We start from the raw sequence: 27,239 nt of genomic DNA, 5'->3' as shown, positions 1-27,239 counted from the left end.
TGATTTTAATTCCGCGCCGTGAGGGATTTTTCAAATTAAACTCCACGGTTAACTGATTAACAAAGACGCGGTGGACATTCTTGCAAAGGAAAAAGTTGCTTCGAATGATCTCAGGAATCAACCATTTTAAAGAAGTGCAACATTTTTGGGACACCCCGTATACCGAAAATTATATAGAATGAGTCAGCTTTTTTAACACTGTGCAACTGTTCATTTTTTTCATATTTGAATATTCGTATGTTGAATCTGCAATTTTGTAAACTTCTTTTCACTCCCATGTGTAACTGTCAAATAGCGTTGCACTTCCAACTTGAATAGTATTTTTCTGTGATCTCTTCCAAATAAAGTAATAAAGTTTGACTTTTGAGTGTGAGAAAGTTTGTTAAAAAATTAGTTAAATTATAAACATATGCTTAAAATGTATTCATTTTTACGGATATTTTTTAAATTATTTAAAAAATTAAATAGATCAAAGAAAATCTAATTACTTCGTACAATAAAAAAAACTTTCAATTTACAGATAGTATTGGTAGAATTACAAATCACGTTTTGTTTAAAGAATACAAACGTGACCGGGTCAGCTTTTAAGTTTCCTAAAATGTACCAAATTTTGCCATATTACTTAACACCTACATTTGCTATAATATAAATTATTATTTCATTGGGTTTATCTTACACATATAAGAACCAATTCTCTATTCCTCACAGTTGATTATCTCTTTCATCTTTTTAACCTCAGCAGATAACCTACAATGGATTTTTTAATGTAACATTATCAATTATAGAGTATCTCAAACTAAATCTTGAACTTGTGGAAATTGTTCATCAGGAAACGAAACTATTATTATTCAACACATTATTCTCATACACAAACGACTCGAAAATTGCTATTTCGTTTTTTGAATAACGTGCTACTTCGTGCATAAAGGACTTGATCCTCAAGTGTAGACAGAAACGATAGATGGACCTAAAGTTCCTACAGAAGAAGAAACGAAAGAAAATGATCTGCCATCAAAGAGGGGATAAAGATCCTCGCAATAACGACGGTGGTGACGATAATGTACTTTTTGTGGCCATTCATTAGACACTAGTCTGAATCCACAGAGGGATGAATTAGGTGACCAGAATGTGAAGATTAATTAACACACACGTAAAAGGTGAGGCACCTAACATGATCACTTCGAATAACTTCTAAATTATGCGTTGTACAACAAAATTATTTCTACAGGTATTACAGGGTACTAAAGGGGACATAATATGGGGACATAATATCATTGTATGGTATAAATGAGTGTTTCATAAGTGGATGCGTTTAGCAGATTTAAAAGCTAATTTTGTATTTTTTAAATGGAGTATCATATCTTTTTTACGGCAGTTCGGAAGAGCACTAATTTAAAAGTAAAAAAGTATTAAACATTGTTTGCCCCAAAGCTAATAATTAATGAAATATTAATGAAAATTTAACGGACACCAATCAGAGTGCAACTACAGGCTGTAGCCGCGCTCTGATTGGTTCATGTTTTTCAGGGATCACCCCATTCAAGGAAGTACAACATTTTTGGGACACCCTGTATACAGACAGAGCTTGTAAGAAGGAATCTGGAAGATTCGTCGCTGTAAAGCTGAAACAGCAGTCAGATATTATGCTCCGATAATAATACCAATAGTACCAATAACAGACCTTTCGATAGCTTAATAATTATGAGATAAGATGATTCGTGTCATGTTTCAACCTATAATCTTGCTCGGAAACTTTATTTCATTTTTTCTAATTAATTGTGCACAAAAGTTCTGAAAGAATCGATCATCTTCCAATTAAAAATTTACGGATTTTGTTTCAAATTTTTTTGTTAAAATTAGTAATAGTGTTACAGGTTTGTTTCCATCGAAATTTTGTAGCGACATAATTTACAATTTTGATCGATATTTTTTGATCTCACATTTTTTAAATGTGTAGAGAAATAAGATTTTTTGAGGAACATTCAATTTGAATAAGATGTGTGCAAGAAAGGAGAGAAAAGTGAAAGAATTTTCCCTAATTAAAAAGGCCCTGTCTCTGTATCATGTTATGAACTAGCCTACGAAATGATCAATTTCGATAGACATTGTAATCTTGAGATCGGTCAAAGATCATTTTTAAGAAATCATTAAAATTACGGTTTTAATCGCCAATTTCTCGCGAGTTTGGCGAAGATAGAAAGCGCGTAGTCACAGTTATGAATATTCCAAGCACTTAAAAATTCCAGGTCATAGAATAATAAATCGACTACTTCAGGGTAGTTGATTCATGTGCAAACGATTTCCATATGCAAGAGGATTGCAGGAGTGCCGGGAGTCGAGATTCTTTCGACATAGTCGACAGTCCCTTTCGCTAGTACATCGCCGATGAAACGATTCCAAATAGATAATTGAAAAATTTAAGTGCAAATTACATTAACTATTCATCTAATTTATATGCAACGTACGATGCACATTTATTAATATTTTTACAGGTACAAATGATCTTGTTGGAGATGAGTTCAATAATTATGAAACACACAAATCTGTTTATAACTAGTTTAATAACAATAATGTAAATGATATATAAATGCAACACTTGATACCCTCTATATTCACTGGCAGACACAATATCTCTCACACGCGGCGAACCTAACCTATATCCCCCAGCACTGTCGATTGTCACAATTCACACTCACTCTATTACTATATACTCTGTTCAAACTCAAGCATACCAACTCATTCGTACCAAAAACCAATACAAACAACCCAACAGATCTGTTAACAGATCTGTGAACAATTGTAGGCTCAATTAATAATTCTTCTCGTATGCATATAGTGTGTACAATACTACTTCGAAGTATGTGATAAAGTATTACCCCTGTACATCCATTTGTAATTATTATTACTCAACTGCGAATGAAGATTCAACTGCGCATTGTAATTCTGATTTGAACAAGCTTTCTATGAAAATGTGAATTTATATATGTATGTATGTGTATGATGATCTGCACTCTCGTGATTATAAATTCTCGTTACATTTAACGAGATGGTGTTTATTTTTCTGGTGCATGCAAGATTAAAAATACAAGGTCTGACCGACGGCATTGTGTTGTTTAACGTGTGATAATCGACTTAATAATTGAAATACAAAGATTAAAAAGACATATATTTACTCTATAGAATAATGCAGTTTTCGAATATTAGGTAAATGTATCTAATATAAAAAATACGTTTTCACGAAAGAAATCCTGTCACTTAGCAAATTAGGGATGTTATATTCGCGTCCAAAATGGCACTGACAAACCAAGAAATCATAGCTGAAGAACTGCATTACATGTCGAATGTCGTTTATTATATTATTTTATTAATACATTATTCTGTATTACATTTCATTTATTCAAAAAACTGAAAATAGGGAATTTTGCTTTTTGAGGTTAAAAGGCTGAGCTCGCACGAGTCTTTTAATGTTTGCCAAACGCCCCGAACCTAGTTTCTCTTCCTTTTTCAATCGCTATCCTTTCCTGCGTTCGGAACACTACAAGGAATGTAGTAACTCTTCTATAACTGTGACTCTGTAGACCCATAGTTTTCACAGTTACGGAGAGAATGCTGTAACGCATCCACGGTTGCGGTATCCGTATATAGACGAGGAAAATACTTGATGGACAAATTTTGCTAGTATCTGCGAGGTGCACAACGGTTGAAAAAAATAATCACTATAACAAATTTTAACTTTTCACTCTTTTCTTTTATTAGATAAGACTTCGATTTTGTATGATTCAGAAAATATATACGTTAAATATAAACGTAAATATATACGTTACTAATTCCCTTTAACCCGAAATTCTTTTTCGTTGTCGTCGATATACAGGGTGTCACATTTTAAGTGAACCACTCAACTATCTCTGAAATTATGAATGATATCGACAAATGTTTCAAACAGAAGTTACATGGTTTCAAGGTAGACATAATTCTATGTTAATAGTGTTTAATAGGTGGAGGAGTAAAGGGCATATGAAGGTCACTTTCAATTTTTTTGAACGGATCCATCTATTTTTTAATACACCAATCGATGGAGATCGTTATTACCCATAAAAATGATTAAACTTTTTATCTGGAAAAGCCATTTGAGACGAAAGCCCATAAGACAACCTGTATAGTCGTTGGAGAATGTACAGGATGAGGCATTTAAAACAGACCACCAGAACAACTCGGTTGCTATTGTTGCTAGAAAAAAATGTATCAGACACAACTTGTTTGATTGCGAGGGTGGCCTAATCTCATTGATGGACATGTGAAGGTCAACTCCGTTTTTTTCATTGGAAAGATTTATTTGTGTGTGTAATATCTAATAGGGCGCTTTAAGACGCGTACAGTGATCTGCGACTCAAGGTCATTCAAGGTTATGGAATATCAACTACGATTGAAAATATTTTACTTTCAGTTGACCTTCGTATGTTCTCTACGCGTCCATCTACAAAAAAAAAAAAAAAAGAATAAATGTAGTCTGACACATTTTTTTCAATCACCAATAGCAACCGAGTTATTCAGGTGGCCTGTTTTAAATGTCTCGCCCTGTATAGGTATAAAATAGACATAAACTTTGTTCTTCTTCTAGCTGATTATGGATGACAAAAAAGTTCGAATCACTGTAACCGTAAAGTGAATCGTAATGCAGGGAGTGAAATAAAGAAATCACGTATTTCTAGTGCACTTACCTTGAAGACTGTTGCTGATGATTTTCCTTCGGACCGCCTTTGCAAGTGGTCTGCCTCTTCAGTTTGGAATCTTCGGATTTTTCTTCTGGAGTTGGCTTTAGAAAGGACTCTTTGTCACCATCGATGCCATCTTCTTTCGAATTACGCTGATCTGGTCGATTCGTCGATGCGAGCGGTAAATTGTCTGCACTGCGAACTTTCCGACACAATTTCGAAGTTGAACCGTGCCTTCGTAAAAATTCCTGGAAATTGAAACGGAACTGCAATATAGCCGAATAAAGCAGACTACATCGCATAAGCTGTTGCGTTTTTTATTCACTGGAAATGGTTTGCTTCCTCCACGAAAAATTGCCATCTATATTTCGTCGTTTCTATGCGTGTTTGCTTGCAGGTACACTTACAAAAGCAATAATATAATGTATATATGTATGTGTTGAATGACTGCAAATAAATATAGAAAAGTAACGAATGAAGAAGAAATACTTGATAAAATTATGATATACGTTTACCGATACGATGACATACATATATTTTGCTCATTTTTCGGAGAAGTAACTTTATCACGCTGCGATTGATTATCTTAAATAGTGCATTGTTCAAAAGTACTCTGTACGCAGTTTGTTCTGCATTATACATTCGGTGACTCACAGTAATATTCAAACGACTTGAACTTTTTGAGAAGTTAGAAAAATTAGTTTACGTTTACTGATGTGAATAAAAATTGCAATTGGTTGGAATCGCGAAGAAAATTTTAAAGGTTTTTTACAACTTTTTTATCCGAGCCTGTATTGTAAAATTTAAATACTGCATTTGGTAGGTATGTGTCAGTTATATATATTCTGAAAAACTGTGATTTGCACTATCCTTAACACTAAACCCACCAAGCATTAAAAGATTCTGGAGAATGGTCTTCACAATTCCGACCAATTAAGTAATTTCACGTCACGTAGCAAACTAATTGTTCTAACTTTTAAAAAAATCGAAGTCGTTTGGTTCACTTTTAAAAAAATCATTCTCTTTTACATTGTACACGAATATTTGCGTTACTGTATGCAAGTAAGTGATGGCTTTTGAATTACAATAACCAGTGTTTTATAAACGAAGTTGAGCCAAGTAATTGATCATTATTGTGGTAAACATACATATATTTATGAGCATAGATATTCTTAACGTCTCATTGTATACTACTTTTCAATGAAAATAGATAACTTGTTTCCACTGTACTCATAAATAACGCAATCAATTTTCCACGTGCACTTATTACATCATTTATTGAATGTCGATAAAAATAAAACAATTAAATATTATTCTTGTATTATTATTTTCTTTTAATTAAAAAATTACTCTTTAATGTAAGTCGTTCAAATTGTTGTCCTGTGCAATCCATGAAAGCGAATAACATACATTCAAGCGTTTTTTTTTCATTAAAGAGTACCTTGATAATTATTAATTTTTGTACCCCATAATAATTTCGTATTTTTACTCTGTTTATTAATTATTATATTGTATCAAACCACTTTCGTATGATTCCTCTTTTTATACAATAACAAGTATAAAGTAAATAGGTTGTACAACAACCAGTTTACGAGTGAAGGTAAGTGATATAGTTTTTTTTTACACAGACTCGCCCTGTATAATAATAAAAATAAACTCGAAATTAGAAGAACAACAAAATTGTAATATAATTCAGTGTCTTCGTATTCATCGGAATTACAAAGAATCAAATTTTGAATTTTGAATTAGTTGCTCCTTAAATCTATTGTGTTGTGCGATGGTGTCACAGGGCGGTATTCCTTTTTCTCTGTATTATATGGACTTTTTACAGAGAAACAGAGAAATCCTCTTAGAAAATGACCAGGAAGTGGTCGATCGAATACCGGATGCCGAATCGTATTTGTGATCCTTCGTTCGCTGGCCATTTGTTTTTGCTCATTAACAATAGCCCACCGTATCGTTAATGCTCTTTCTCCACATTCGTAAGCCGAACAATAAACATGGCTGCCATTTCTATAGCGTGTAAGCTAAACATTTTCATGTTTAGTAATGTGATGAATATATGAACGTGTACATATGTATATGTATATACTATAATAATGTACTCAATAGAAGAAACTATAGTAAAACTCAAAAAGTTAATAGGGAGGAACAATACTTTTTTGATGATGTATATTTTAAACTATTTAAGAGATTTTGTTATTTTAAAATAATTTTTAGACATAGAGAGTGAGCCAGTAACAACTTCCATCTAAAATAACTCGGTGTCTATTGATTGTACTAAAAACTTTTTAATGGATCATGCAACATTTTAAGATGCGCATCGAATGAGTATGATTTGATTTTTTTATATCTAATTTCTATATGATTTTGTTATCATTTTTATATGATGGTTTTGAGTTGACTTTGAGAACAGTTTTGAAAATACTCAAGGTCACCTTGATATCTCAGAAGAAATGTGATATAAAAAATTCAATTGTACTCGTTTAACGTGTCCCTTAAAATGCTACGTAATTCATACAAAATGTTATTGATACAATCAATAGATACTGAGTTATTTTACATAGTAGTTCTTGTTGGCTTACCCTGTAGATTGCATAATAAAACTCATTGTTAGATGAAAATTGCTTAGTACTAAAGAGTACGTTAAAGTAGGAAAATAAAGCCTAATGGAAATAATACATTTTTTGTTAATATTGTTCAATTCTATGTCAGAATATTACACTTATATTGCGTTATTATTTATCACAAACAAATAAATCAATAATCTGAGAGTATACGTATTTTCTCATTACTCATCTTCCTATGTTAACATATGTACAATAATGAAACAATAATAACTGTATCTTTAAACGAAGTATGAAAGTGTAATGATAATAATCTCACTCATATTTGAGATACGTCTACCTCCATTTTGTTATTAAAAATTATTTTCGTACAACGATACAATCATATCAAGGACATTGTACATTGTACATATTTAAAAATTACTTGTAGAATCACATACAAGTTAAACTATGTCTTTATCATTTAAAATTGTTATTTAACACTGCTACATTTTGTTATAGGCTACCTAGAAAATAAATAAAGATAGAAGTGATGCTATATTTCAGCTGTTTCTTATGCACGTAATTCAGATAACATGTAGGTAATTCAATTTTTCTCAAGTATCGTTCGGTACTTCAGATATTTAATGTCATTATATGGATATAAATTTTTTTTCTTAGCATACATGTTTTAACAAAAAAAAGTACCTACACGTGTACTACTGTCAAGTTTTGATGCGTATGTTTACAATTTTTCAAATCTTTAGAACTATTTATGAACACTATCTTATTGCATTTTGAAGGGATTTTTTGCCATTATGTATTTCATGAGCAGATTTGTTTATAACATTTATTTGTATGTTATATGCATTCGTTTGCCCGATATGATACGGGCCCGTAATGTACGTAAACTCAAAAACAAACACTGCTTTGCTTTCTTTTGTATTTATCGACAAAATTTAAAGGCAAGAATTTTTAATGGCAAGATGATAGTACGCGAGGACTTTCATTTCATTTTCCTTAGCATCTACACCATTTTAAGATTAGAAGCACAGTGTTGACTCGATATATGTCCAAAACTGGGGTCTGGTCAGGGACATATATCGGCTGGAAGATACTATTCTTTGATACACATAATACAAATTATGCATAATGCGAGTCGGGTGTATCGGTGTGAGACCACTACTAATCCAATAACAAAACTTCTTTATTTTTCGTTATTTGTTTATAACTTTCACCTACACATTCGTGGCACTTTTCTCATGAAAGTGATACCAAATATGATTGTGTTTGGTATCATTTGAATAAAAAAAAATGCTACAAATATATTGGTGAAAGTCCCATAAAAAAATAATGAAAAATAAAGAAATTTTGTTATTGGATTAGTAGTGGTATCCTGGTCTTACAACGATATACCCGATCCGCATTCTGTTTACACTCCTTGGCGACCGAGACGAGATATTTCTGGGACTTTTATCGGCTAGATATTTCAGACATATATCGAGTAAAGACTGTATTTAATACAGAAATAGGATTCGTGAAAAACTAATACAGGTATTAGGACGTTATATTATTACGTTATAATAGACGTTATAATATTATGAAACTATTTAAATTAATCTGGATTTAAGAAAATATAAGTATGTATCTGTTACGAAGACTGCAAGGTGTATGAAGAGAAAGGTTATCTGTAATTTACTTAAAGGCGAAATTGAAAAAGGTAAACAAAATTAAAGTATTAATTAAAAGTATTATTCGAAAGTGTAACAAAAATAAAAGTATGTAGTGAACGTTCTTCTGCGGTCTCTGCTTGTTTGAGTTTAAAACGTGCTATTACAGTTTTCTTTCGATATAAGACGATGGCTCTGGGCAGCTTTCGGCGTATTGCGGATACGGGTACACCTGTTCGGCTTGACATTGTCCTTGAGTGGACCGTGAGATTATGGGTCCGATAAAGTTGTTCGACAAACCAGAAAATTGTCGGCCAAGCATCGATATCTTTTGTCGGAAAAGGATAGAGGGGGGAAGTAGAAGAGGGGATAGAAATTTTCTTGTTGCGAAAACAACATCGTCGTCTTATGTCGAATGAAAACTGTATACAGGCTTGATCGAAATCATGGCTCTATTAAACTAATTCTAACAACGTTATACTCCAGATGCAGTTACAATTTAAATGGTAAACGATATTAACATGAAATCAAAAACAACATAGACTAAACTTTGCCAAAGAATATGTTCAATAAAATGAAAAATAACAGTAGTGTAATATTTATAGATAGGAGAGGATTTAATTATTGTTCTGATGGTTCCCCTTCCTCTTTTTATTATTATCAAAGCGCGTTGTCAAATGGTTAACGGAAGCGTAATGATTTGGGCAGGCATTGGCTGCAATGGACCGATTGATATCGAAATCATCGAAGACCGAATGAATAGCACAACTTACCTTGATAGAACACAAGAAGAAATTAGCAAGTTTGCCCTGTCTATTGCTGGGAATATCTTTATTTGCCGGCATAACAATAGCAAAAATGTATTTGAATTGCAAAAATTTAAACTATTTCTCACGCAATATTATTCTACTTTTAAACTGGCCAGCACACTTACCAGGTTTAAATATTATTGACAACTGTTGGGGACACCATGTTCGGGCTGTTTATAAAGACAATAAACAAGTTCAAAGCGTTATTAAACTAAAACAATCCCTGAAAAAAAGGTGGGATAATACATCACAAGATTATATTCAACTATTGCATAATTGTCTATCAAAACGGATGCGAAAGGCGATAAAAAATAAAGGAAGGTCTGTTTTTTATTGAAAAGTGTAAGAAGTCGTAATTTTTTCTTTAAATTTACAAAAATAAATTTTAAATCTAGAAATGTACTATCACTTCACTTTTCCCATTTTTATAGGTAGACGAATACAAACCAGAGTGTTAAAATAAAAGTTGAAAATAGAAATCGTGTTAGAAGAAAGTATCGTTTATAAATTATTTAGAAAATTTTGGGCATACACAGTGAGTGTCATGTATATGTACATACATCTGAAATACATCTTAATACATGCAAGATTTTTGTTTATTGAATATTTTTGTTATGCAATTTTAGCTAAATTAATTTACCAAACGTTGTATTTGTAGATACCCTTTTGCGTATGAAGCTGTATAAAATATGATTACAAACAATAAATAGTAAATATAGTCTATTTTAATTTAAATCGTATATGTACTTTTTAAAACAAAATACATTATTTGTAAGAAAATATTTTGAAAGTACTATTTTATTTGGAATCATTGAAAATACCGAAGTTTATGTACTTGAAATATAAATGTTGCTTTGAAGGGCTTTATGTATAGAATAATTAATTAATAAAATGTTCCATAAAACTGCCTCTTAACGTTTACAATGTACAATTACAAATATGTCGATTTTTGCGTTATATTATAATATTATTATTCGCTGATAGAAGTTTTATCGACGAAAAACCAAAAGTCAGAAATTTTTTATTTTGAAGTTAAAAGGCTGAACTCGCACCAGTCGAGTTTCACTTTTTTCTTTTATTAGATAAGACTTCGATTTTGTAGATTATTTACGGTCAGCTAGTCGATATGTTCAAGTACAATGTAAAACAAAGTATAAAAAAAATGCTACTTTCTTCAGACAATTTTATATTTGATGTCGACAAAAATTTTAATGCTAAATGTAACAATGTTGTGCGGAAATAACAGTAAAGAACTTTCTTATAAACGGAATGGCATAATATCTACCAAGAATTTTGTAAAGTTGTCAAATTGAATTCTTGTCATTTGTCAACAAAAATAATTGCAATTAATTTAAACTAATATTATCAATATCATTATATTATTAATATTATTATTATTATTTTTTAAATTTTGTTAATATTTCATAAAAAATATTATAACTTCATTTAAGCGTTCATCTGCCACCTACATTATTTGTAACTAAATACGCACGATTATGGATGGCTAATAAATTGACGAGTTTTTTTCAATGAGTCTAATTAACGTTTTTAGAAATAAGTTATAGTTTCAAATTGTCACACATTAAATGCAATTGCAAATAATGCATCTATGCGTATGTAAATTTGTTTAACTTCAACTATAAAAAGGAAGCAATTTTTACAGAAAAATCTCGCAAGTATTAGAACGTATGAATTTAAGCGACGCTTACTGCACACGAGAACGTAACGATAGCACGCGTGTGCCGTTTCTTGCTCCGGATTATCAGACAATGTAGAAATCACAGTGAAAGGAACAATGTACATTTATGATTGTTCGACACTGACTGAAAAATGTCTATACCTGTAAAAACTGTGTAGTTAAAACACTCTGAGTGCTAGGTGATTACCGCTGACGGTCCATATGTCCTCCAGTGAGCTTAACAATTTTCTTACTAGTAAACTACTGAACTTATTGATCAGCCTGTAAACTACACTTCACCTCTAACTGCCTTGAACTTTACCGTTCGACGTATCTATTTTGTACGGTATCTTTCGCGTTCGTTATTTATTTAAATATCCATTCTCGAAATTGTACTTGTATGCAAAGAAATCGCTTCGCTTGGGTACGTTACAAAGAAATATTATAAATTCCTGCCTAAATAGTATAATTTCCACTACGCAAAATGAAATTATGCGGAAAATATTATCTTGAACGGTCGGTAACCGTAACCAGAGTTGGGCATCATTTAAGTAAATTTTCATTTCAATAATTATTTCAATAAAGAATTATTTAACTAAGAACTAAGAGACGAAAACAATTATTTATTATTTATATAGATCTGAATAAACTATTTAAATAATAAATTTATTTCTTATTTATAAATACAATTTCAATTCTTAATTATTAATTATCATTCCATTTCTTATTATTTATTATTTATAATTTATTCGGATAGCCATAGTCACGAAGTCAGGGTCTTCAATCGCTCTAAGCGATATCATTCAGTTCACAACGAAGCAACTGAAAAATCGACAGTGCGACCATAAAATAACTTAAATAACACGATGAAATCTCAGTTTTTTCTGACAAAACACAAAAATTGTTCGACGTGATCGAGCAATTATCGATATCTCTACCACCACACTGATTTCGACGATTTTTTAATATGCTATACAAGCCAACATTTTGAACAAATAATTACAAAAATTTGTTTATATATCTACTATACAAATTATTATTTATTACCATTTATTATCCAAACAATCTTTTAAATAATAAAAATTCATTTTTTATTTGGGCAATTGTTTCAATAATAAAGGTGTATTTATTTATTTAATCAATTGTTTCAGTAATAAAAATTTATTTATTTAGTTTTTCATTCAGCTCTTCTTGTGTTTTTGTTGAGGCGTATGTTTGTAAACAAACGCAGTCTCCCTACCCCACGAATTCGGAATTCATGGAGCACTATGCCAAATTATTTATTATTTGGCTTTCCCTAAAATCCGAATGAGGAATAACATTTTATTTGCAAGCAAAAAATAATAAATAAACTATATGTGGAACTATTTAAATGATTATTTAATTAAATAAAAATTTAATTATTATTTACAAATGATATATTAATTTAATTTGTAATTTGTTATTTATTACTTAAAATAAAATTTGCCCAACTCTGACCGTAACCATTAAAAGGCTCATTATTTTCACCTTTTAACTACGGATGACTTGTCACTGATGTTCTCTATCATTTGTCAACAATTTTCCTCTTAATTCAACAAATAATTCTGTCGTATTGTGTCATAATATTCACATATAAACTACATCGTGTTTATGTCGACTGTATCAAAATATTTGTTATGTTAGTTTTAATTGTCTTACATCCGGTGTCTTTAAATATTTATTATTGAAAAGTCGCTCAGTTAAAAGGTTAAAATCCCTGATAATTCGTTTCGTCAATGTTCTAGTAATATTTAAAAAAATTTCCTTCGGATCCTATACTATTCGTTGACACTACTTTCAAAATTAAAGACATTAACATTACTATTTCACATAATGGAAATAAATAGAGAAATATATTTTGCATTATAAATACTCATTTCATGTATGGAAATACCCTATTTGTTTTGAGTATGTAAAATAAATAAAAATAAAAATGAAACGAATTGTTCTATTACAGTGTTAATGTTATTTATACAGACAAGAAATGTAAGATTCTCCTGTCGGAGAACTTGTTTAGTTACTTTTTCAATTTCGTAGTTCAATAAAACCTCAGCTTTCATATATTCGAGCGAACATTAATAACAACAAAACTTACTTCACAGATGTGAGGAAGAACATTACGTACGAAATACTAATCACTGTAAGGTTTGGTTTGGTCGACAAATAAAACCACATATTCTATATTACAGTAAATTACAACGATTATATACATTAATGTACATACAATGTGTGCTCTAGTGAGAAAGTGTGTAGCTTTTTTGTACATGCAAGCTTATTATTCTGTACACGAGGTCAGCAATGAGCGTGGGCGATAGTCTGTTATTAGGGACAAATGGTAACGAGGAAAATGGTCCTCTTAGAATGGAAAGCTATTATCAAGAGTATACTGTTTCACTTTATTTTTCTCGTTAAGGCAATTAATTACTAAAATAAAGGTGACAAAACACTTTTCGAAGAAAAAAATTACTTCTAGATTCTATGCGTCTATGCAAGAAGGAAGCGACACAGTACCGAAGTTGATGTCCTATCTTCATTTATTTATACGAATCTTTTTATCAGAAAAATCAATTTCTTTCGCACTGTAAATCGAGAACTAAAACGTATTTGAACACTACATTTTTGCGAAAAAGGCGTAGACATTTAAACTATGATAATTTCGTTACAAAAGATAGTAGAACAATACACCTGTTCCCATTTTAAAGCTTGAGACTTTACCTTTCATAAACTGTCATTGATTTTTACCTAATACATTTTTGTACGATGTAACGGCTGCAAAATTGAAAAGATGTTTTCCATTCAAAATGCCACCAATTGAAGCATCTTTAAAAACATTAAACAATTTTTTTGGTGAACGTGTCAATAATCGATTTGAAGATTTAAGCCCCCCTCCCCATATTCTTTGCAACGACGTAAAAAACTTCACGTAAGTCTTCTCGGGACAATTTTGTTAAGCATCGAATGAAAGATGTCCTGACAACGATCGAATTTGTTCCTGTGCGGCACCCAGTTTGAGAACCCCGAAAATGTATAATCTATTGTATTATATATTGTATATTGTATTATTGTCGGCGAAGATCAGTTAAAAAAAATGTAGTGCAAAATTGATCTTGACCGACTTCTTCAAGGTCAAATTTTGTTGTGATCGCAACGTGTTCTACTCATTGAGGAAAACAAGCTTCTCAAAGGAACCATGGGTAAAAAATCAACCGTTCTCTTAGGAAACGACTTTAAAGTTTCGTAAACTATTTTATCCTATACGTCTAAGCGAGTCCAAATTGATTTCTGTACTGGTGTTGTCTACGAAAGTACCATAGGTTAAATGTCGCGAATTTTTCCCCAGTAGGAGATTTAGTGTCCAACTCGAACGTTTCAAATTGCGAGAAGAATTTGTCGAATATTAAACGTCGGAGGAGATGAAACGGTTTCTGCCGGTAAATCGATTTCCGGGGAAAATATTCGTCGAGCATTTCCCCGTCGCGTCGCGACCGAGAAGTTATTTCGGGTAGACAAATCCCCGATGAGTGCTGGAAATTTTGACGGGCGTTCAAATTTTCACCATATACAAACCGAGCGATTGGTTCTCCACTTTTTCCGATTGCATATCTCGACGGGACGCGAGGGGCTGATAGAGGTTCGACACCGGGGTTCGATCGAATGTTTCAAGGTCGGCGATCAACGGAACAGCGGAATGGTCAATTCGGGGGCTTTTGCTTCACGGGCGAAATTGGTCGCGGTGGTAGTAGCTTTCTCGTTTGATACGATTACGTACCTGGGATAGAAAGCCGGCCACATCGATGGCGCTGTTCACTCGCGGCCTCGAGGTCCGCGACCAGCCGAGTCCAGGCCCGCTATCCAAGGAGTCCATGTGATGGTTCGACCAGTGCAGATGCTGGAAATTGCAGCAACGCGATTAGATCCTCTTACCGATTATACACCCAGCTCGTATGGAAATTGCTTTTCAATGCGATCTTTCTCAAGCGTGATTTCTGACAATGCAGACACGGACAAAGAAGAACTCGTGTACCCACCAACAATAGGATTAGCTTGTAGAATGCTTTCTCTAAGGGGAGATTCCGGTCTAGAAATGATTCAGAATTTGTTGCCTAACAAATTAAATAAAATCACAATCCATGGTTTTCGGAATTTCTTGTATATTGTATATCAACTTAATTCGGCGAGTAACTGTTTCACTTCAATGTGTTATAATGTCCATATTGCTATACAGGGTGTCCCAAAAATGTTATACTTCCTTGAAAGGAAGGTGACTTCTGAAGTCATTTAAAGCAACTTTTTCCTTTGCGAAAATGTTCACCATGGCACCGTTAAGCAGTTATTAACAAAAAAACACGGACCAATCAGATCGCGGCAATAGTGGTCAGAGTCCGGTGCGGCGATAGGCCTCGCTGAGCGTGGCGTTGGCATTGGCCGAGCCGAAACGCGTCCATTGTAGCCGCGCTCTGATTGGTTCGCGTTTTTCGTTAATAATTCCTTAACAAAGCCGGGGAGAACGTTTTCGCAAAGGTAAAAGTTTCTTCGGATGACCTCCGGAGTACCCCTTTCAAGGGAGTACAACATTTTTGTAGCAGCTCTCGAAACATTCTCTTTGGACAGTGGAACGTCAAACTCCTCAGCTCTAAATTTTGAATAAAAAGCCAAATATATTCATAAACTGCATGAAATTTCCGGGGAAGTGAACTTATGAAACTTGCCAAAAAAATTTTTGTCTCAACTTTTTCACGATTCTACTTTCTCGAAAAATGAGTACATTTGAACAATCTCCAAATATTGGAGGTTCACTAACTTCAAAAAATTATATTCTATAATTTAAGAAAAGAGTCATCCAAATTGATTAATCGGTTTTTGAGATATTTGTCCCACCAGTTTGAAAAGTGATGTTTCTGACTGTGGTCTTGGTAATTCTTAAAATTTCAAAGTTTCGCTTTATTAACATATTCTTTAAACATCAAAGAAGTGAAAAATGTAAAAAAATTCAGTTTTTTTCAAAGATCTAGTACGGAACCTCCCCTTAAAACGAAGGATGGCAGTACTTTCGGGGAAAGTTCGATTCCCTAATATCAATGAGTTCCTTGCTACGCTCGAGCCTCGATTATGCAAATTGTTCTAGTGCTAATTACACTACGGTGCTGCGGTCCTCAGTGCAACTGAAGGAATGTGTACATTAGTAACAATTTTGGTATACCTTTTTCAAATATAAAACCATTTTTGAGAATTTAAGAGCGTCAGTTGGTCAAAGTGTATTGCACAATCTTAACCCCTTAACGCACTATTGTTTTTAACTCGCGTATAACACGATCAAGAAATTGTTTGTTATGTGACAGTAAATGTACAGTATACATATACATATATAAATAATTGTTTAAATGGTCTTACTACCACAGGAGATACATGTATACAGTCTTTTTAAACAATTTTTGAGATTTAAATTAAATTTAAAATTGTTTCCATTTTATTCTCATGAGAAAAAATTGACACCATCCATGATCATTTTTGGTCATGTTTCACACACGCATGAGCATTAAGGGGTTGATAGTGTTAAATAAACGAAAATATGTTTAGGTCAAAAAAAGTACCGGAGACACATCAGGATTAAGGCCATCGATATTTCCGGATAAATTGAACTCTGGAGTAATAATGAAAGGCTTACCGAAAGCAGCAAGAAGTGCTTAATTATTACCGGTCCATAAACCTTTAATTCTTAATGTGTTAAATAAGCAGAAATAGTTTAAATAAGCAGTTTAAATAATATGTTTAATAAGCAGAAAAGTCTATTGGCAAGTGTATTCGTTTAAGAAAATGATTTCAGATTTTTCAAATAGAAAGAAGAAACACTAACAATCAGAATAGACCGGAATTTATGTTACTTAATTGTAATAAAAAAATTGCATAAGTTAATAATGTAGTGCATTTTCAAATTAAACAGAAATAGGTGACAGATTTTTACTGAAATAAAATTATAAGACACAGTCGTTGAAAGTGGTGTCTCAGACGGCGTAATTAAACAGAACTATTGAAAATATTTGATATTAGCAATAGATTAATCCTCCTAAATTTTGATAAGACAGACTTTTGTACAATTTTTTATGCAATTCTAGATCAAATCAATACATTCAAAACTGCTCCTTTGAATTCATTAACGTTGACACTAACGTATTACATTGAAAGTATTTTTTAATAATTTGACTAGATGTACAGCAACCTTGATATGCTGAAATATGAATTTCTATTCAGTAATTACAGTAATTATACCAGTATAGCTCTGAATTGTCTTTCTAATGAAATATAAGGGGCTGATACTTTTTATAAACCGTTGATGAACTTTCATATCATTACAGAATCTTCACTACGGTTAAACTTTACCTTAGGAAACCAGAAATTTTTAACTTTGTAGATGTTATCCTGTAGATTTAGGCGAGAAAATGCTGAAAATCCAAGTTTCAATGTTAGGAATTTACTGATTGAAATGTTATGCGTGTTTAAAGTTGGTCGATTTCAAGCGATTTTGACAGTTAAGCCTGACCAACCTTCTCGTGGCTCCACTCGTTGGACGATATCTGAGTACATACGAATATGACGGCGCCTTTACCTGTTAAAACGCTGCAATCGCACATCTTTACATACATTTTTACATAAATTTTGAACTACTGATCTCCTAAGATTAAAATGTTAATTTTCGGCACTTTTTCGCCCAAATATACAGGATTACATAAAAAAAGGTTAAACATTTCTGGTTTCCTGAAGTATAGTTTAGCCCTTCACTGCACTAACTGCACTAACGAATTCTTAAAATATTCTCAATTTCTCCGAGATCGTAGAAGTAGTACTAGTAGTCACTGCACACTACAAATTCAGCTTCTCTTCCTCAATAAAGTGTACTTATACTGAAAATCGTTACTGCTCATTAATTAAAATAGGATGGTTAGTCACAGTGTAGCAGAAACTCTGTAATAATAATAATAGTAGTATAGCGACCATCTATTTTTTGAAATTAATTTAAAAATAAATTTAGAACTATGCGAATAGAAAAGTTGAAGAGAACTTCATATTTCAGATTGAGGATGCAGTTGTTTGCATAAGAAGAATATTAAAAAAATATTTTAATACTTAAAACATACCGAGTTAAGTTGTCCAACTCGTTTCAAAGACATTATTAATGTTATAGAAAATGTGTGTGTTAAAAAATTACAATTTTATTTTGACTTCTTCATATTTGTCAAAATCTGTTTCGATAATCATATTTTCTGTCATGAAATTTGTTTAACTACAGTTTCCACAGTCGAGGTTCTAACGCGAAACAAACTTCTGTAGAACAGTGCTTTAATTTTGTTTTTGTGAACTGTAAAACTAAATCAGCTGCTTAATTACGAATTACAACAATCTTTGTACATATTTTAGTCGCTTCATTTGTGAAGTTATACAATGGATTTGTATTCTCTTAGTTCTTTGATACTATGCATTGCATTAATACACATTGTTGCTCGATTTACAAATATGTAACAGTTACAATGTGTAAAGTGATTAAACATGTAGTTTAATCACAACTAATTTGAATGGAATATAATCACTCGGAAAATGGTAGAAATTAAAGCTTTTTTATCATTTAATGTAGGATGATATAAATTGTCGAAATTCCCACTTTCATTTCATAAATCAAAGTAGCTTTGAGATTTTTTTAAATGCAATAATTCTTAATACCCAACTTGATCATTTAAAATTTGATTTTATCTTAAACATAATTAGCAGGTAATTGCGACACTGGTAGGGATATACAAAATAATAAGCAGTCGATTTTCTGCTTCTACTAGAATAGTATTATTCTTACATGGGTATACGTGTCATTTCTTATCATATTTCAATGAAATTTTTTGAAACCTAAATACACCGCCTTGCTAGATGAAAATAATTATTACTGTTGTAAGTGTATTGGAAAAAATATTATTACCGGCTTAAAAGACACAATTACTGTGCCTATATTAATTATACTTATTTTTTAAGCATAGTGAATATTAAAAAAGAGATATTAAATGTGTTTCATTCAAATCGGTTAATATATATATATACAGTCGGGGACAAAAATAAGTGGACAGTTAGTGGAAATAGGTAACAATGAAACTTAGTCGAAATAACATGACGGTTACAAACTTGTTATATTTATTATATATCCTTATAGTGTATAGATTATTTAGAGAATATAATATTATTTAGATGAATATGCCACTACCATTTTGGAAAAATATAATTTGCAGCGACGAAAGTAAATTTGTAGGTCAGTACAAATTGACGGAATTATGAATGCAGATGAGTATATTAATATACTAAATGAGAATTTAGAAGAAGCAGTGTTACAAATGGGTTGCGGCGACGAATTTGTCTTTCAATAAGACAATGACCCTAAGCACTCTACTAAGAAAACTAAAAAATTTTGTAAGGATTTCAGTATTAAATTGCTTGAATGGCTGTCATTTTCGTTATGGTACGGCGTGTTTTCACAGAGATGTATATATGAATTTCAATTATTCACTAAATAATCTATTCACTATAAGGCTATATAATAAATAAAACTTAAATTTATAACAGTCATGTTAGTTTGATAAACTAGATTTTTACCTGTTTCCACTTATTTTTGTCCCCCGCTGTATAATGGTACTCGCACAATGATTAAGTCCTGTACCCTATGTGGGACAGTTCAATAAGTTACGGTTTATTTTAGCTTTTTATATAGTGTTCGTTTAATTGGAATAGAGATGCCTGTAATTACATTCTGTATTCAATGATGGTACGGAGATCAATGCTCAGTTTGCAACCCTGACGAAGTCTGACCCCTGTTTCCCAAGGGTGTGGTAAGGATGAAAAATAGTTCGATCTACGAGGGTCGATGTACGATGCCCCTCAAAATTAAATTGGGACAGCTGAGAAATATTGTATTATTTATCAAACTACCCTCTGTACGGGAAGATCTTGAAAAAGTGTAGGAAATTACGGAAACGTTTTAGAGATGGCCGTTTAAAGTCAAATCACAGTTGCCCATGTCTTTCAGTTGTTCCATGAAAATTGTAATACGAATCTATCTTCCACTTCAGAGCAAAATTGTTGCACTCTTAATGGAATATTGGAACCTGGACTGAAATTAAATAAATAACTATAGGTTTTAAAACGATCGTTTTATTGATTAATAATTAAGCAAAATGAACGGTTTGATATTGAAGATAACGTAATGCCGACTTTAAATACTGTTTTCGAATTCAGTTTTTAAATAAGACTTGTGAGATTTATTTGAATTTTGTTTAAACTCTTCTTTGTGTCAAAACTTACTTGGTATATTTTATTGTAAAGCAAATAGTGAAAAAGCACTTGATCAAATGTGTATAATATGGAAGAGAAAATCTGGTGTTAACAATGGGTATTTGAAACAAGTCTCATCATCATGTTAACATCACCACAAGACTCGTAATAGTTAAGTTACAAAATTACAACTGTTGAAACTTTCTGGTTGTTTATTGTACGAAAAATGAGTTTGAGTGAAATTTGTTGAAATTTGATTTCTGACTAATGGAGCACTTTATAGTTTCTTGTTCCTCATGCACGTAATACAGGATGTCCCAAAAATGTTGGGACATTTGAAATAACTTTTTCCTTTGCGAAAATGTTCTCTTTGGCTTCGTTCAGGAGTTATTAACGAAAAACACGGACCAATCAGAGCGCGGCTACCGAGCCGGAAATCGTCCGTTGTAACCGCGCTATGATTGGTCTGCGTTTTTCGTTAATAACTCCTTAACAAAGCTGCGGAAAACATTTTCGCAAAGGAAAAAGACCTTACTTCAAATGACCTTAGGAATCGTCCCTTTCAAGGAAGTACAACATTTATGGGACACCCTGTGTACAGAGTGAGACACCTAAGACTTTCATCGAAAATATCTCCGTTGTTTTTAGTAATACGAAAAAATGTTTCAGGAAGAAAATGTTTGGTTCAGTGGGGCAATTTTTGTAATGAAGAAGTTTGTTTTCTCTAGGTTGTATTTTCTGATATTTCAAGGTCATCGTCATTTTTTTTTTAATGGAACAACGTATTTTAATGAGTGCAACATTATAGATAATAAAAAGACGAAAACCATGTATAATATGTTGACCTTCAAATGATCTTCGAAGGAGTTACTGTTCAAGAAACATAACATACGAAGACCATGTTCATGCTTACCATACTCTACTAGGGTTCCGTTGATGTACACACTGAAAAGTTGTCGAAAGACATCTCTTGTTTACAAACTGCCGTACTAAAAACAATGGCGATATTGTATTTTCGGTGAAAGTCTTAGGTACCTCAGCCTGTATAATAAAGTTTTGCCAACAATTACCTTGTTAAATATTAATTGTCCATACATTTATAGGACCTTATCACTAGCATATAACGTAGGATATAATTCAAAATTAAAAAGTTTTTAAATTTGTTTCTGGGAAAAATGATAAAATATTCCGGAAATATTTCAATGAGTATGATAACGAATTTAGGGCGTGGTAACAAATGTAAGGTAATTATAGGCAATACTCGAATAATACGGTTAATTGTATCCGTGTTATTAAAAAATTTGTCTCTGTTAATTGCACAAAATAGTCAAATGCGAGAAATAATTCTTCATAGAAACGAATGTATCATTCATTCCGAATTAATAATAAATGATAAAAAGTAATCACTGTCCAATACATTTATACTTTCTGATAAACAAATGTAAAACACTAGGGAACTAGAAAGGGGTATTAGCATAGCATAGAAAGTGATGCAATTTTCTGTGATAGAAGTACAATATTCACAGTACAAAACAAAGGGTGTGAAACACGAATCTTTCTATTTCGGGAGTCTAAAAATAAATAATTTCTATTCTATTCTAGTAAATCCTCCTATTAATTACAATGTTAGTTTATATTATTGAAGCATATATTTCCTATTATGTCAGTGTCAATATTAATAACTACGAATGCAAACAAAAGTAGTTGTTCAATTATTATGCACCCCCCCCCCCTCCCCAAAAATTATTTCACCGCTTTTGTCATCCTGTGTGTTCTCAATTTCATTTAAATTACTACTCCTTAAGTTGTTCGCGTGTCTAATAAGTACATTAGGTATTTCAGTGACGGTTCTCTAATCGATGGATCGAACGTGACGAAGAAGTTTTGTGTCCGGCACGTTCCCCGGACTTAATACCACTTATCTTCGGAGGAGGAAATGAGAAAATGATGCTTATCGTGACTAGGCAACGACTCGGCCGGAGACAATCGAACCGTACCGGTTCCTATTATCGTAAACCTGAGACAAACCTCGCTGCTATTAAAGTTGTAATGCTTTTATATCTTTATCGAAACATTAAGTAAACATTCCAAATAAATCTGAATATTTTATGAACGAAAGAATTCCAAATGAAAACTCAATGAAAACTAAATGTCATCGTTTAGTGGTTAAGTAATTTCATTATTTTTACTTTTGATTTCTTTAGAAAAATTACTGTTATATATCCATTGAAACATTCATCGAAAAGAAATTTACATATTTTATGTAGCAAATAGTTTTGTTAAATGATATCTATTTAAGTAATTTCATCTGTAACAATGTAGTGTGTACCTTATTTATTGTTTAATAGAGATCTGAAAGATTCCCTGCCCGAAAGAATATTGTTCTAATTTGTTGAGATTGTGTGTCGATTGTGAGCATGTAGAAAAATCATTTCGATCTTTTGCTATCGCTACAGCTGAATTTATTACGAAACCATACAATCGACTTTCTGATTAAAATGCAAATAAAAATTGTATTTGTGTTCTGCATAAACACAAAGTTACTATGGAATATAAATAATAAAATGTTCGAAGCTATTTATTATTTCGTATTTCAAATAAACCGTGCCTATCACTAATCTAATATTACTGCAGCGTTTCTATGTGCTGCATATTAAATGATAAATATTTTTTGTACTTCGATAATACACTTTGTTTAAAGGAGAATAGTTTATAGAGTAAATCTTGTAATAAATTCAGTTATAAAGTAGGTGCATTCTTCCCGACAAGGGTGAAAGATGTGAATAAGTTAAACTGCAACTGTTTTGAAACGCTTTTCACCGAGTAATAGAGTTTCGTGTCTTTCATTAGATGAGCAAATTGGGCGTGCGGCCGATCATTAAAGCGTCGAGGCTCCCTCCTACGGCTTTAGATGTTGGGTGTGATCCATTACGCCACCGGAAGTGGTACCCGGAGCTATTAGCTTCTGTGAAATCGGGGGTTTAAGTGAAGAAGACTTTTTCTCTGGGCACTGCTTAGCTAAACGAATTATTTAAACCCATCACTGGGATTTGCTCGTGAATGATAGGTGTTGGTAAGAGCTTTACATGCAATCAAGATGGAGTAGGATACCGAAGAAGATCGAATGGCTGTAATTGTTCTACTTAGAATAACGTAGATAAATGATCGTATAAACATCGTAGTAAACTCTTCACAAAAGATCCAAAATTATATCCAGATCGTTTGATACTTCTCTCAAGTAATGTTATATTTTATTAAAAATGTTAAAGAATAGTTATGAAAATAATCTAGCAAAAGATTAAATCCTGGACGGTTGAGGAATAATTGAATAAATAAAGTGATCTTTATGCACGATTATCTAGAAGCAAAAGCCGCAGTGGCAAGGGTGCAGCGTGGCCATCATGCTGCATTAGTGAAGATTTCGTGGATGGACTTATCCATCGTCCATCGAATCTGAAATCAACATTCGTGTGATACAAAAATCGATTCAAAACCGACGCCAAAAGCTATAAAAGCGAGTGCCAGAAGAAGTAACGAAACTTCTGGCTACGATCCTCCTTTAAGAAGAAAGGTGAGATTTCTAGCATAGCTTTGAATAAAGTTACAAAACGCTATCCACTTAAACACGACTACGAAACATCCTGGCATCCATTCTCCGGTTAAACTTCACCTTGGCAACCCAGAAATTTTTAACGTTTATTTAGGTACTCCTGTAGATCTCGGCGAGAAAATTCCAAAAATCCAAGTTTTAATGCGAGGAATTCACTGGTTCAAAAATTATGCGCGTGCAAAGTTGAGTGATTTCAAACGTTTTCGTCAGGTAAGGGGCCGCCATATTGGTACGTACTCAGCATCGTCCTCAACTCCGCTCATTAGACGACGCGCGATGCTGAGCACATACCAATATGGCGGCGCCCTTACCTGTCAAAAATGTTTGAAATCATTCAACTTTAAACACGCATAACTTTTAAACCAGTGAATTCCTACAGTTAAAACTTGGATCATTGGCATTTTCCCGTCAAGATCTACAGGAGTATATAAAAAAAGTTAAAAATTTCTGAGTTGCCAAGAAGAAATTAAGCGTAATGGTCTGTGTGTACTAAAGAATTAACATCAATTTGTACCTAAGCATTTTTTAATCATTTCAATTGAATAAATGTAGACAGACAATGTTATTATTTTCGCACTTTTAATGTTTTCTTACACAACGTTACGTGTTACCTTGTGTTCATTATCGAATTAATAATTTTTCTAAGCCCATTTCAATTAAACAAATGTATACAAACGAGTGTTATTATTTTCGTACTATTAATGTTTTCCCACACATTTCGAGAGTTGAACAAGAGAGTTTTACATTATTAATCAAAACTGAAAATTATTTAGAAAATTGGATTTTATTATGTTTCCGTAGTATATCCCTTTCAGTGTCATATAATTTTGATTTAGATATTTTTTGGATACAGAATTGATTTAAGTAGAGTGTTTAAGATCAAGTTAGGTGACTGACCGTATAGATTTTGGTAGCATGATTGCGCAGCTCCATTCTGCAGTCGCATCCTCGGGGTGATCGTTTATCAGATGTGTTCGGACCGTAGGGGATGCTTACCTTCAAGAATTATTTCCGGCGAACGTCTATTAATAAGCTACTTCGTATCGAATCTGTAGAAAGTATTGAACGTAGAAAAATAATTGTAGTTACTAGGCTAGTTCAAACGTGCACAACCACTTTACAAATATTTACACTTTTCGTAGAGTTTTTGAATTATATACACACGTTTCTATTAACTTATTCCAGTGTTCTTACTACTCTTTTATGCTTTACGATGCTATGCATTGTAAAATAACGATGATCCCTTTAAAAAAATCTCGACGGTGCTTTGATTTACTAGTAAGCGCAGGAATTTCCGATATATTTACTTTTGTACATTAATTAACGTTGTAAGCAAATAAATATAGATAATAATATTATGGTTTGTACTATTTATAAAATTGTATTTAAATTATATCATATTATAGTGAAAAAACGAATATTTGGTTTTTTATCGTCTTCTGACGTAGGTAACGTTTTTAATTTGAGCTTCGTTAGTCCAATTTGCAATCAATATGTAGTCGTTTACAATTCAATTGTCGTTTCTCTTAACTTTATTTAACTTTATGTTGTGGGACTCGTGACTTAATATGTTAATATTATATTTCCTTATGGAAATTATTGTTGCGATTGTACATTTGATTTATATATTAATACTTACACAGCAGCAGATTTCATAATAATAATAATAATAATAATAATAATAATAATAATAATAATAATAATAATAATGTATATACATATATTAAGCTCGGATGAAAATTTAACGTAATATCGATATTCAGAAACCAGATTCTCCATTTATTATTTCTGTTAGGTAATGAGAATGAGTTAAATACAAATGTTATAATTATTTTAAAATAAATATTATCAAGGGATAAAAGCTGAAATTAATAAAATGGTTATTATGAGAGTTTTGACATTCATATATGTTAAGAACAATGAAACTCAAAAATAATCAGGCGAAAGGTTCGATAAATTGTAGGAATAATTCTACAACGAACCTACGTTTGAATAAGCATAAGTTTCATCCGAGCCTTTTGTTGTTTCTAATACGCCATCTAGGCATGTGGAGGAAACGATAGTGTTGGTGACAGTACAACCGATTCTTCTAATTCTAATAATTTCAAAAGCGTTTCAAGTGAGACAACAATAAACATCTGTTGTTTCTATATTGGTGATATTACAATAATCGTGGCGTAAAAGCGTCAGTGGTTGCTGTGCATCATCATTGTTTCAACTGGTGTCGATACTCTGATCACAACTGTGCTACAATTCCCGTGAACAAGAATTTTGTGCCAATGCTATGCGGAAGATGTGCGTGTCACTGACAGAAAGAACTCAAACGAGTTGAAGCGAACGACCTGAAGTTTCCGTATGAAATGAAGATAACTATGAACCTTTATACAGATTAATGTTTGTAAAGTGTGAAATGAACGATGTGCTTTCTTAAAAATACATTTCACTTTCGTTTCTGATTATAGTGTTTACTCAATATATGACCAAACCACGGGTCCAACCAGAGACATATATCGGCCAAGAGATATTATTTTTTGATCCACACCGAACGCAGAAGAGAACAGTGAAGCTTTATAGGCGACCAAGGACTCTCTTCTGGGACTTTTATCGGTTAGGCATTTGGGGCATATATAGAGTAAACACTGTACATGCAATGACTCTTATAAATGATTATACACTATTTAAAAGAAAATGACTTTTCTGAAGGCAGACCAGACAACTGGGATTTTATTGAGAAAAGGATTAGTTCACAAAATAGCGTGAAAAGAATCACAGAAAAAATACTAAAGGTTTTTCACAACTTTTTTATGTGGGCCTGTATAAAAAATTTAAGAAATACGTTTTCTAGATTTGTATTAATGTTAATATGCTTCAAAACGGGTCGACGCAGAAATAA

General features: G+C 32.3%; 1 protein-coding gene across 4 annotated transcripts in view; it reads right to left on the bottom strand.

The window, feature by feature from the left end:
• LOC143360924 (uncharacterized) overlaps positions 1–27,239 on the bottom strand; it is a 333,702-nt gene that overhangs the window by 14,680 nt on the left and 291,783 nt on the right. For all 4 annotated transcript variants that reach the window (XR_013083372.1, XM_076800123.1, XM_076800125.1 and 1 more), the window contains exons 9-10: positions 15,206–15,325; positions 4,719–4,960 (exon numbers count right to left, since the gene is read on the bottom strand). Coding sequence is in view for 3 of the 4 variants with exons in the window: in XM_076800123.1 (XP_076656238.1) it covers positions 4,719–4,960; positions 15,206–15,325 (362 nt within the window). In the remaining variant the exon portion in view is untranslated. The remainder of the gene's footprint in view (positions 1–4,718; positions 4,961–15,205; positions 15,326–27,239) is intronic.

Source organism: Halictus rubicundus, chromosome 14 (assembly GCF_050948215.1).
Source record: "Halictus rubicundus isolate RS-2024b chromosome 14, iyHalRubi1_principal, whole genome shotgun sequence".
In the NCBI taxonomy this organism is placed as follows: Eukaryota; Metazoa; Arthropoda; class Insecta; order Hymenoptera; family Halictidae; genus Halictus; species Halictus rubicundus.
The sequence above is the reverse complement of the archived record's forward strand: the minus strand, read 5'-3'. Positions and strand labels throughout refer to the sequence as shown.